At 43.5% G+C, this 12,442-nt stretch overlaps 1 protein-coding gene across 1 annotated transcript in view; it reads left to right on the forward strand.

The window, feature by feature from the left end:
• LOC309550259 (uncharacterized protein) overlaps window positions 1-9,622 on the forward strand; it is a gene marked incomplete at both ends in the record, with an annotated part of 60,196 nt that extends 50,574 nt beyond the window's left edge. Inside the window, one exon of the mRNA XM_082250667.1 lies at window positions 9,568-9,622. Within this exon, the coding sequence (XP_082106793.1) occupies window positions 9,568-9,622 (55 nt within the window). The remainder of the gene's footprint in view (window positions 1-9,567) is intronic.
• Window positions 9,623-12,442: the final 2,820 nt, after the last annotated feature.

Consider the following 12,442-nt stretch of genomic DNA (forward strand, 5'->3'; position numbering starts at 1 on the left):
ACATACTCCTGACCCCAGCACTATATACTTTATGTTGTACATTACATACTCCTGGTCCCTGCACTATTTTCTTTATGTTGTACATGTAGCACCCTACAGGTAGGTGCTAGGTAAATGTATAGTGGGCCTTGTCTGCCTAACAGCAGGGCTGTGATTTATTTGGTTAGGGTGTCAGGGCTTCCAGATGTGCCTGCTGAGGGGAGAAGTATCCCCACTGGCTCCTGTGAGAGGCTTCTCAAAAGGCAGTGTGGGAAGCCCAATCAGGGGACACATACAGGCTTGTAACTACCCCAGAAGGCAGATTATGCTGCTAAGGATTCTGGGAGTGGGTATAAGTTTGGGGGAAGTGCGTGACAGGGTGTCTTTGGCGGGAGCAGAGTCCAAGGAGGGAGAGTATGGCTGTCTCTCCTTCTGTCTGAGGAATTGGATGTCTCGGGGGGGCCTTCTGAGAATCCAGAGAGTGCTGAGCTGAGAGGATCCAGTGTGCCGAGAGCCTGCGGAGCGTTAGAGGGGTTCAGTCCCAGGAAAGCCTACACAGGTTGTGAGTACAGCAGATTGCCCCTGGGAGTCTGCCAGAGTCAGAGGGGACCACTCCGGAAGAGGTTTTGGGATCCAGTGCCAGCTAGCTGAAAGGGGGTACCTAGGTTGAGGACCCTGAAGTTACAGAGGGGGGTACATAGTCAGTGAACCCCGAAGAACTCAAGGTTAAAGGGGGCACCTGCAGTTGGGCCCTGAATTGTACAGAGTGTGTCAGTTAACAGTTGCAGCTTTACGAAAATCTACAGTGTACTTCCTCAAGCCAGTGCAAGGCGGGAGGGGAGTATTCAGTGACTTTGCAGTACAGCAGTGTCAGTAATTCTACAATTCACAGTCCTGGGTCTTCTGGACTCAGAGTCAGTGGGCGTTGGCTGGCGTCAAGGAAGCACCAACGGGCATTTTTCCAGGATTAAGTCCCAAGTGTAATTAGTCAAGCCTAAAGGAGTATCCCACTCATTCCCTTCTCCCATCCCCCTTTTATACAATAAAAGCCACAAAACCAAGATGCTGGAGTTGTCCATGTCTCAGTTCTCACACCCAGGGCCGCAGCTCACATGGGCTGGAGAGGTAATCGGTAACAATGGCAGACCCACATCAGGCCACAGGCCTGGAAAACCTGCTACATACATTACATACTCCTGACCCCTGCACTATATACTCTATGTTGCACATTATATACTCCTGACCCCTGCACTATAAACAGTGCTCGATGTTGTACATTACATACTCCTGACCCATGCACTATATACTCTGTTGTACATTACATACTCCTGACCCCTGCACTACATACTCTATATTGCACATTATATACTCCTGACCCCTGAATGATATACTCCTGACCCCTGCACTATATACTCTATGTTGTACATTACATACTCCTGACCCCCTGCACTATATACTCTGTTGTACATTACATACTCCTGACCCCTGCACTATAAATCATGGACTAAATAAGGAAGTGCAGGACTTCTTGTGTTGGGAAGATGGCAATGAGTGATGGAGGGGGAGGGGACACTCGTCCTATAATCCCCTCATCACTGTCACTCCTATAAAAGACATTCCCCGTTGTTTCCTCACTCTGTGACTAAGGTCCATGGATAAAGAAAGGATCTGGTAGGAGATCAGAGGACCCATTTACTAGTTACATTGAGGGTGGAATTGTAAGATCCTTAGAGACAAAGCTGCCTGATGTGGGCGGAGTCCTGGTTTAGGGGAACCAATCTTCTGATGTCTAGCAATAATCTTTGTATTTCTATTTTAGTAGATGGACGGGAGATGAGGAAAACCTCTGAGGATTGTCTCACTTTGTCTCCAGACTGTAAAGTAGAAGATGAGGACATCACACAGTATAGTCCAGGAGAAAACCCGGCTACCTCAAATGTCCATCCGGCACCACAAAGTGTAGATGGACCATCGTATTCCTCTTATCCTGAGGAACCTCAGACTGTGAGGGACAGTGCCGGACCATCGTATTCCTCTTATCCTGAGGAACCTCAGACTGTGAGGGACAGTGCCGGACCATCGTATTCCTCCTTTCCTGAGGATCCTCAGATTGTGAGGGACGGTGCCAGATCATTGTATTCCTCTTATCCTGAGGAGCCTCAGACTGTGAGGGACGGTGCCGTCCTTACAACAGAGGAGAGGTTTCCCTGTACGGAGTGCGGGAGAAGTTTCAGTTTTAAATCCAAACTTAATATTCATAAAAGATCTCACACTGGTGAGAAGCCGTATTCCTGTCCTGAGTGCGGGCAATGTTTTTCACGGAAGTCCAGTCTTTCCAGACATACGAGATCGCACACTGGTGAGAAGCCATATTCTTGTCCCGAGTGTGGGAAATGTTTTTCACAGAAGTCCCATCTTTCCACACATCTGAGATCTCACACGGGTGAGAAGCCTTATTCCTGTCCTGAGTGCGGGAAATGTTTTTCAGAGAAGTCCGTTCTTTCCACACATCAGAGATTGCACACGGATGAGAAGCCGTATTCTTGTCCTGAGTGTGGGAAATGTTTTTCACAGAAGTCCCATCTTTCCACACATCAGAGATCTCACACGGGTGAGAAGCCTTATTCCTGTCCTGAGTGCGGGAAATGTTTTTCAGAGAAGTCCGTTCTTTCCACACATCAGAGATCACACATGGGTGAGAAGCCGTATTCTTGTCCTGAGTGCGGGAAATGTTTTTCACAGAAGTCTGATCTTTCCACACATCAGAGATTGCACACGGGAGAGAAGCCCTATTCCTGTCCTGAGTGCGGGAAATGTTTTACACACGTGTCCGCTCTTTCCACACATCAGAGATTGCACACAGGTGAGAAGCCGTATTCCTGTCCTGAGTGCGGGAAATGTTTTTCACGGAAGTCCAATCTTTACAAACATCAGAGATTGCACACAGGTGAGAAGCCGTATTCCTGTCCTGAGTGTGGGAAATGTTTTTCAGAGAAGTCCTATCTTTCCACACATCAGAGATTGCACACGGGTGAGAAGCCGTATTCTTGTCCTGAGTGTGGGAAATGTTTTTCACAGAAGTCCCATCTTTCCACACATCACAGATCTCACACGGGTGAGAAGCCTTATTCCTGTCCTGAGTGTGGGAAATGTTTTTCAGAGAAGTCCGTTCTTTCCACACATCAGAGATCGCACATGGGTGAGAAGCCCTATTCCTGTCCTGAGTGTGGGAAATGTTTTACACAATTGTTCGCTCTTTCCACACATCAGAAATGGCACACGGGTGAGAAGAAGTGTTGTCCCGTGTTGGCCATTGATAGCAGGAGAAAAATAAAAATGGAGTCCTTTCCTTTCATTGGCTGAGTACATTTTGTGCGGGAAGATTTCACAAACACTTACAGGTCTGGTTGTTATAAATGTGTTGATGAAATGTGACCCTCATTCCCCCAGTCTTGGTGAATTGGGATTTCCTATAATGGTCAGTTCCATCTAGTGGCCGTAATGTGCTTTCCTGACAGATGTCCATGGCAGCATACGTTTGGGTAGCTCCGCCCTCGTTATTCCCGTATAAGACCCCACCCCCATACATGTTCAGGATAAGCCAATTGCTGCGTTCCTTTTTTGTCCTCACTTATAGGACCATTTTTGTATGAAGTTTTCCTACCTATTGGAAGTATTGGTGGGCGGGTCTGGTGCTGGGCAGCTGTGCGGGATGTCAGGAGCTTCCTTTGGTATCCAGAAGTCTTCCAGGATGTCCCGAGTGGTCATTGAGTCCCCAGCTATCAGCGGGTTGGTGTTATGGCACACACATGTAGAGCATCCATGCCTGGAGAGTGGGCCCTGCCATCGGCGGCCATTTGCATTGGCTGGGAGCCCAGCTGTTAGCGGGTGGCCATTAAGTGTTAGACACGTGAAATTCGTTTCGGTGCCAATACAAATTCAGACAAATTTTTGGTTATTCCTAGATTCGGATGTATCCAAATCTCCAAATGAAATTGTAATGAATTTTGTTGAAATCTGTTAAAATTTGTTTTGTTTCTACGTTTTTTAATGAATTCAAACTTTTCAAAACAATTTGAATTTGGATCAGTCAAAAAACGATCGACCGATGCAAATTCTGTGTGAAGAATAGTGGGTTGTTAAGCAGCAAGCTGGGAAACCGGCCGCCCGCATCCTTACCAACCATGACTCATCAGCTGTCAGCGGGCTTCCCCACTGACAGATGAATGGAAAGAAAAGAATGCCGGCATTGCCTGGCAATAGAAAAAAAAAACAGCGTGCTCCTCCTCCCCCCCCCCCCCAGTCCATACCAGACCCTTCAGGGCCAAGATGTAAAAAACAAAAACCAGTGTGGGTTCTCCCCTAAAATCCATACCAGACCCTTTATCCCGGCATGCAGACCGGCAGGTCAGGAAAGTGGGAGGGATGAGTGAGGGCCCCCCTCCTTAACCATATCAGGCCACATGTCCTCAACATGAGGGGGTGGGTGCTTTGGGGAAGCTCTTCCCCCCACCCCACCCCAAAGCACTTTGTCCCCATGTTGATGGGGACAAGGGCCTCTTCTACACAACCGTGGCCTGTGGTTGTGGGGGTCTGCTGTCAGGGGGCTTGTCGTAATTTAAAAGACCCTTTTACCAAGGGAAACCCCAGATCCCGCCCCCCATGTGAGTATCGGGACCATAGTACCTGTACCTATTCACCAAAAAAAGTGTAAAATATTATTAAAAACAAACACAATTTTTGAAAAATCCTCCTACTACTGCAGGCTCCTCCTCCATTTTACCTTTCTTACGTAGGTAAGGGGCGGGGTCACCTGTCTACATCACCTGGTGGCACTGCCCCTTCTGACCTCATGGGCCGGTGCATGCTAGGTTCCTGACGTCAGAAGGGGCATGGTCACCAGGTTATATAGACAGGTGACCCCCACCCCTTACCTATATTAAAGATGTAAATGAGAAGCCTGCAGTAGGCAGAGGGCCTCAATGACGGCGAGAGCGTCTTTTTTTAATTTATTTTTTTGGGTGCGGCGGGCGTTGTGATTGATGACGGATCTACATCGGGGGAGGCTGGATTTTATTTTTTAATAAAGAATTTTTCAAAAAATGTGTGTGTGTTTTTATTACTTTTTGACACTTTTTTTCGTGAATAGGTGCAGGTACTATGGTCCCGATATTCACATGGGGGGGGGGTTCTGGGGTTCCCCTTGGTAAAAGGGGCTTTCAGATTACAAGGAGCCCCCTGCCTGCAGACCCCCACAAGCACAGTCCACGGTTGTTGGAAAGAGACGCCCTTATCCCCATCAACGAGGTGCTTTGGGGTGAGGGGGCAAAGCTGCCACAAAACACCCACCCCCACCCCATGGTGAGGGCATGTGGCCTTGTATGCGTTGGACGGGGGGGCGCTCGCTTGTCCCTCTTTTCCTGACTTGCCGAACTGCATGCTCAGGTTAAGATTCTGGTATGGATTTTGGGGGGACCCCACGGCATTTATTTTTTTTACATTTTGGCGTGGGCCTGGTATAGACTGGGGGGGGGGTGGGGAGGGGAGGGGAGGGGAGGGGATCCCACGTCATTTTTTTCACGAGTGTCCCAACATCCTATCTGTTCAGAGAAATGGGAACCTATAGATGTTCACAAGGAACCACTGTCATATGTGTGGACTTTAAGGGCACAGCATGAGACAGATAACAACTACATGGATTTATCCTAAAATAACATTTATTGATTTATCTAAAACCAGATCTCAATAAAATGAGGAAACTGACCCCAAACTGAGCTCAGCTCGTACACAGGAGATCAATGTCTCCTACTAATTTCACTCATGTACATCATACATATATAAGGATAAGTTGGTATATATCATAAGGTTGGTGTAGGTATAGATATTTCCTCTCTTCACTTAGATGTAACATTTAGTGACGGCCATGTACTTTATTACTGAATATATCTTATTACTATTATAACAATCTCCTTACTATATGGATTTTTTTGTGTCAGATTTTTTTGTATACATGTCTGCATCATATTTGTTACTGATGTCAACATTTGTATCAATTACTGTATGTATAATAAATGACTACATTCAGATTCTATTTTTGTATATCTTAGTTGGTGATCTGCCTCATTTAAAGTCCCACGACCTCTGTTTTCTGTTTGCATTAACCATTAGGGATGGGGGCACGTCGTTGTGTTTGCTTCGGATCATATTCCTCTATCTTCGTCTGTTCACTGGTCAACGCGTTTCACACAAGGCTTCTTCAGGACTATGAAGATTTACAGACATTTTTCTCTTAAAATGAACAGACTCGATATTAGTGTTTCATAAGCATAGAACATAATCTTTATTTATGTACATCATAATAAATACAAACATGGCTTACTAGCACACTGACTTCCTTCGAACCCCCAACAAATTAACCCGACCTGGGGCGGACACAGGGGAGAAAAATCGGACCAAAATGTGTTGTGTATATATAATTATCTGTCCTGATGATCCTAGGTACAAGATAAAATATACAGTATCTCACAAAAGTGAGTACACCCCTCACATTTTTGTAAATATTTTATTCTATCTTTTCATGTGACAACACTGAAGAAATGACACTTTGCTACAATGTAAAGTAGTGAGTGTACAGCTTGTATAACAGTGTAAATTTACTGTCCCCTCAAAATAACTCAACACACAGCCATTAATGTCGAAACCACTGGCAACAAAATTGAGTACACCCTTAAGTGACAATGTCCAAATTAGGCCCAATTAGCCATTTTCCCTCCCCGGTGTCATGTGACTCGTTAGTGTTACAAGGTTTCAGGTGTGAATGGGGAGCAGGTGTGTTACATTTGGTGTTATAGCTCTCACTCTCTCATACTGGGCACTGGAAGTTCAACATGGCACCTCATGGCAAAGAACTCTCTGAGGATCTGAAAAAAAAAGAATTGATGCTCTATAAAAAAAATGGCCTAGGCTATAAGAAGATTGCCAAGACATTGAAACTGAGCTGCAGCACGGTGGCCAAGACCATACAGTGGTTTAACAGGAGAGGTTCCCCTCAGAACAGGCCTTGTCATGATCAGCATCATATGCAGTGGTTGTATTTGGGAAATAAACATATGAGTGCTGCCAGCATTGCTGCAGAGGTTGAAGGGGTGGGGGGTCAGCCTGTCAGTGCTCAGACCATACGCCGCACACTGCATCAAATTTGTCTGCATGGCTGTCGTCCCAGAAGGAAGCCTCTTCTAAAGATGATGCACAAAAAAGCCCACAAACAGTTTGCTGAAGACAAGCAGACTAGGGACTTTGATTACTGGTACCATCTCCTGTGGTCTGATGAGACCAAGATAAATTTATTTGGTTCAGATGGTGTGAAGCATGTGTGGTGGCAACCAGGTTTAGGAGTACAAAGACAAGTGTGTCTTCCCTACAGTCAGGCATGGTGGTGGGAGTGTCATGGTCTAGGGCTCCATGAGTGCTGCCGGCACTGGGGAGCTACAGTTCATTGAGGGAACCATGAATGCCAACATGTACTGAGACATACGGAAGCAGAGCATGATCCCCTCCCTTTAGGGACTGGTCCACAGGATAGTAGTATTCATACATGATAACGACCCCAAACACACCTCCAAGATGACCACTGCCTTGCTAGAGAAGCTGAGGGTAAAGGTGATGGACTGGCCAAGCACGTCTCCTGACCTAAACCCTATTGAGCATCTGTGAGGCATCCTCAAACAGAAGGTGGAGGAGTGCAAGGTCTCTAACATCCACCAGCTCTGTGATGTCATCATGGAGGAGTGGAAGAGGACTCCAGTGGCAACCTGTGAACGTCTGGTGAACTCCATGCCAGAGGGTTAAGGCAGTGCTGCAAAATAATGGTGGCCACACACAATATTGACACCCTGGGCCTAATTTGAACATTTTAAGTTAGGGGTGTACTCACTTTTGTTGCCAGCGGTTTAGACATTAATGGCCGTGTGTTGAGTTACTTTGAGGGAACAGCAAATTTACACTGTTATACAAGCTGTACACTCACTACTTTACATTGTAGCAAAGCGTCATTTCTTCAGTGTTGTCACATGAAAAGATAGAATATAATATTTACAAAAATGTAAGGGGTGTACTTACTTTTGTGAGATACTGTATATATATGTATATCTATATACTGTATATGCACACACATACAGTATACACAAATGTTTTGCCTTTTATCTCTATTTTGAACTGAACGGGTTGCTCTACAAGGCGATCGTTTACATACACAGCGCTTTTGCAGCACTTTTTAGGTGCAGGGCACTTTTTTTTTTAAGGACACGTGACTCAAAAACTACTTCAAAAAGCATTTTGAGGCGCTTCCCATTCATTTCAATAGAGAGGGGCGTTTTTGAGGCGCTTCTTTTTAGCATTCCAAACATGCTCCAAAGATGCTGCTTGCAGGATTATTTTCACTGCCCCACCAGCACCCCCCCCCCCCCCCGCAAGGTGAAAGCATTCATTGATTTTAATGGGAATGAGAAAGAAAGAGAAAAGGAAGTAAGTCTGTCCGAGGATTTACCACCAGCCGTTCCTGGAGTCAGCACCTTGTGTCTGGAACCTGCAGATCAGATAGGGGAGCCAAGGAGACCATATTATGTAGAAGAGGGGTTGTTTGTCTTGGAAGACACGAACCATTCTTTCATTTAGCATTATCCATGTGAGCTTACACTTCGTTAAGGCGATGTCTATATCTGGGCTTTTCCAGGCGGTCCCAATAGCAGTTTTGGCCACCAAGAACATGAAGTATATTAAGGAAGAGAGGAAAGATCGCTGGTGCCGCACATCCATGGAGTCCTATGGTGGTATTAGAGAGACAACCTTTAGCCTGGGCTCACACAAGGCCATGCCCCCAACACATTTTACTCCGCCCCCGGAGCTTAGTCATGGGGAAGAACATGAAGTATATTAAGGTCCATGTGTGTTCCAGGACATTTTCGACTGGTTTATTTAGTAGGGTAAAATATGAAATAGTTATGTAACCAGGTTGGTAGGCGACTAATAAGGATGGAGGGAGGGAAGGGAAAGGAATGAGACAAGGAGGGGGTAAGTCTACCAAACACTGGATGTGGGGATTTGAATGTGCCTGTCTATTAATACCAAAGACCAAAAATGTATAAAAAAGGATAATACATATTTATTGATTATAACAAACAACAATATATATGAAATCATATAAATAATACAATATCTGTTTAAAGTACATCTTGTGGATCTACGCGTTTCGCTCAACAGAGCATCCTCAGGATCCAAGAGAATATTCTTATCAGATAAATCCATATAAAATCACAATATCTAAAACAAACAATAATAACAAATCAATATACATAGTATATAAAAAGAAATGAAAAAAAAAAAAATAAATATAAATAAATACATTATTAGGAAAAGAATAATCAGACTAAATTGGGCCATCGGGGGGGGGGGGGGGGGGGGGATTCCAAAAAATTGGAAGGCGGAGAGGAGGATCACAGTAAAAGTCATTGAAACATGTCCTTACCCTTTTAGTAAAGAATCAAATCAAAAACACTGCTCCTTGCATCAGTGATGTATGATGATGTTTAGAAATCTGTATAGAGTACAGCTGAAAGATAAGGAACAAAAGACCGAAAAAGAGTAAGATCAACCATAAAAAGCAGTGAATGGTATGTGCAATATGAATACTGACGACCCCAGAAAGGGGTATTAGAATTATATAAAGTGACACACAGAGTGAAGTGTAAATGTGACTCTATCAATACACAAAAATAAAATAGATGAGTGTGAGGGCCAACACAACCACAGAGAGTGTGAATAAATAAGGAAAGGTGCAATGGGGTAAGTGAACAATGATATGACATTAATGAAGATGTGTACAAGACGAGTGAGAGATATGAAGGAGATGCACACTAAAATATCCATAATACCACAGAGAAAAAAAAAAATTAATAATTTTTTTTAAGTACCGGAAGAGAGAGAAACAAAGGGGAAATCAAAAAATGCCTAATCGTTTGTTATTATTGTTTGTTTTAGATATTGTGATTTTATATGGATTTATCTGATAAGAATATACTCTTGGATCCTGAGGAAGCTCTGTTTAGCGAAACACGTAGATCCACAAGATCTACTTTAAACAGATATTGTATTATTTATATGATTTGATGTATATTGTTGTTTGTTATAATCAATAAACATGTATTATCCTTTTTTATCCATTTTTGGTCTTTGGTATTAATAGACAGGCACATTCAAACCCCCACATCCAGTGTTTGGTAGACTTACTCCCTCCTTGTCTCATTCCTTTCCCTTCCCTCCCTCCATCCTTATCAGTCGCCTACCAACCTGGTTACATAACTATTTCATAATTTATCCCAGGGGACGGTGCCATTTATTTACAGATAGACCCTTCCTCTCCACACAATCTACACATCAGTAGGGTAATACTTCCATCTTTGGTAATATTGAATGTCGTACCTGAAAAAATAAAAGTGTACCCTCATCCAAAAGAGGAGCACTTTAGGACAAGTCCACCATATGTGTAGAAACGTGTCCATCTGGCCACATCCCCTGAAGCAGGAAGCCGATGAGCCCGGGTGATGACACCAATTTCTATTATACTTAGCGCCATCAAATGGCCAAATGCACATTTTTAGTTTTAAATGAATGGTTGGTTTAACCACTTAAGCTCCGGAAGGTTTTACCCCCTTTATCACCAGAGCATTTATTTTTTTTTGCTATTTACCACTGCGCTACTATAACTGGTAATTGCGCTGTCATGCAACACTGTACACAAATTACATTTATATCATTTTTTTCACACAAATACTGTAAAGATTTTTTTGTGGCCTTCGATCACAACTGGGTTTATTTTTTTTATATAAACAAACATTTAGAAAAAAAAAAACAATATTTCTATTATAGAAAATATCCAATAAAAAAAATTATAAATAAATAAAAGGAATTCTGCATACGTTTAGGTCAAACTGTTTTCTGCTACATGTCTTTGGTAAAAAAAAAAAAAAAATCCCATGAAGTGTATATTAATTGGTTTGAGTGAAAGTTATAGTCTACAAACTATGGTGGAATTTACACAGCTTTGACGTTATACTGGTAATGGTGGTGATCAGCAACTTATAGTGCGACTGTAATAGTGTGGCAGACAATTTGGCGCTAGCTGACATTCACTGGGAGGGGCATTAACTGACACTGACATCAATAGTGACACCAATACATTGATCAGTCACTATACACTGTCACTGTACTAATGACACTGACTGGGAACTGACATCACCAGTGACACCAATACAGAGATCAGTGATGATACTATACACTGTCACTGTACTAATGACACTGACTGGGAACTGACACTGACATCACCAGTGACACCAATACAGAGATCAGTGATGATACTATACACTGTCACTGTAGTAATGACACTGACAGGGAACTGACACTGACATCACCAGTGACACCAATACAGAGATCAGTGATGATACTATACACTGTCACTGTACTAATGACACTGACTGGGAACTGACACTGACATCACCAGTGACACCAATACAGAGATCAGTGATAATACTATACACTGTCACTGTACTAATGACACTGACTGGGAACTGACACTGATACCACCAGTGACACCAATATAGAGATCAGTGATAATACTATACACTGTCACTGTACTAATGACACTGGCTGGGAACTGACACTGACACCACCAGTGACACCAATATAGAGATCAGTGATAACACTATACACTGTCACTGTACTAATGACACTGACTGGGAACTGACACTGACATCACCAGTAACACCAATACAGAGTTCAATGACAATACTATACACTGTCACTGTACTAATGACACTGACTGGGAAGGGGTTAACATCTAGGGGCAATCAAAGGGTTAACCATGTGCCTAACAATGTGTAGTGTGTGTAATCTGTGCTGCTTCCACTAACCACCCTTGTTTATTTTCCTGATTTTCATAAAATTCATTGGACGAATGTGACAAACATTCATTCAGCTGATAAAAATTCTGGCTGTATTTTATTTAACACAGTGATTTCCTATGATCACCAGCTCCATCTAGTGGCCATATTACGGTATTTTTCCTGAAATACCTCCATCAGTAAAAATAGTGCAATAAAGCATTATGGCCATAGATGGAGCCAATGATCATATGAAATAAAATATTGCCAAAACTTGTCACAGCTGGGCGAATGTTGGTCACACTCATTCAACTATTTTTGTATTTTTAAATAGACCTCTAAATGTTTCTGAAAGCTCACACCACAAAATGTACTCAGCCAATGAAAGGTAATGACTCTGTGACAGACCTAACCAGGACAGAGGCTTTTGGAGAGGACTGGAATCGAGCCTCTTACCCACTGACTATGGGCCCTGGCATTTAGGAGAACACTAATCTTTGGAAGGTGTATGCCTAGGGGATCCGTGGAGT

This window comes from Pelophylax lessonae (genome assembly GCF_965119305.1).
Source record: "Pelophylax lessonae genome assembly, chromosome: 3".
Taxonomy (NCBI): Eukaryota; Metazoa; Chordata; class Amphibia; order Anura; family Ranidae; genus Pelophylax; species Pelophylax lessonae.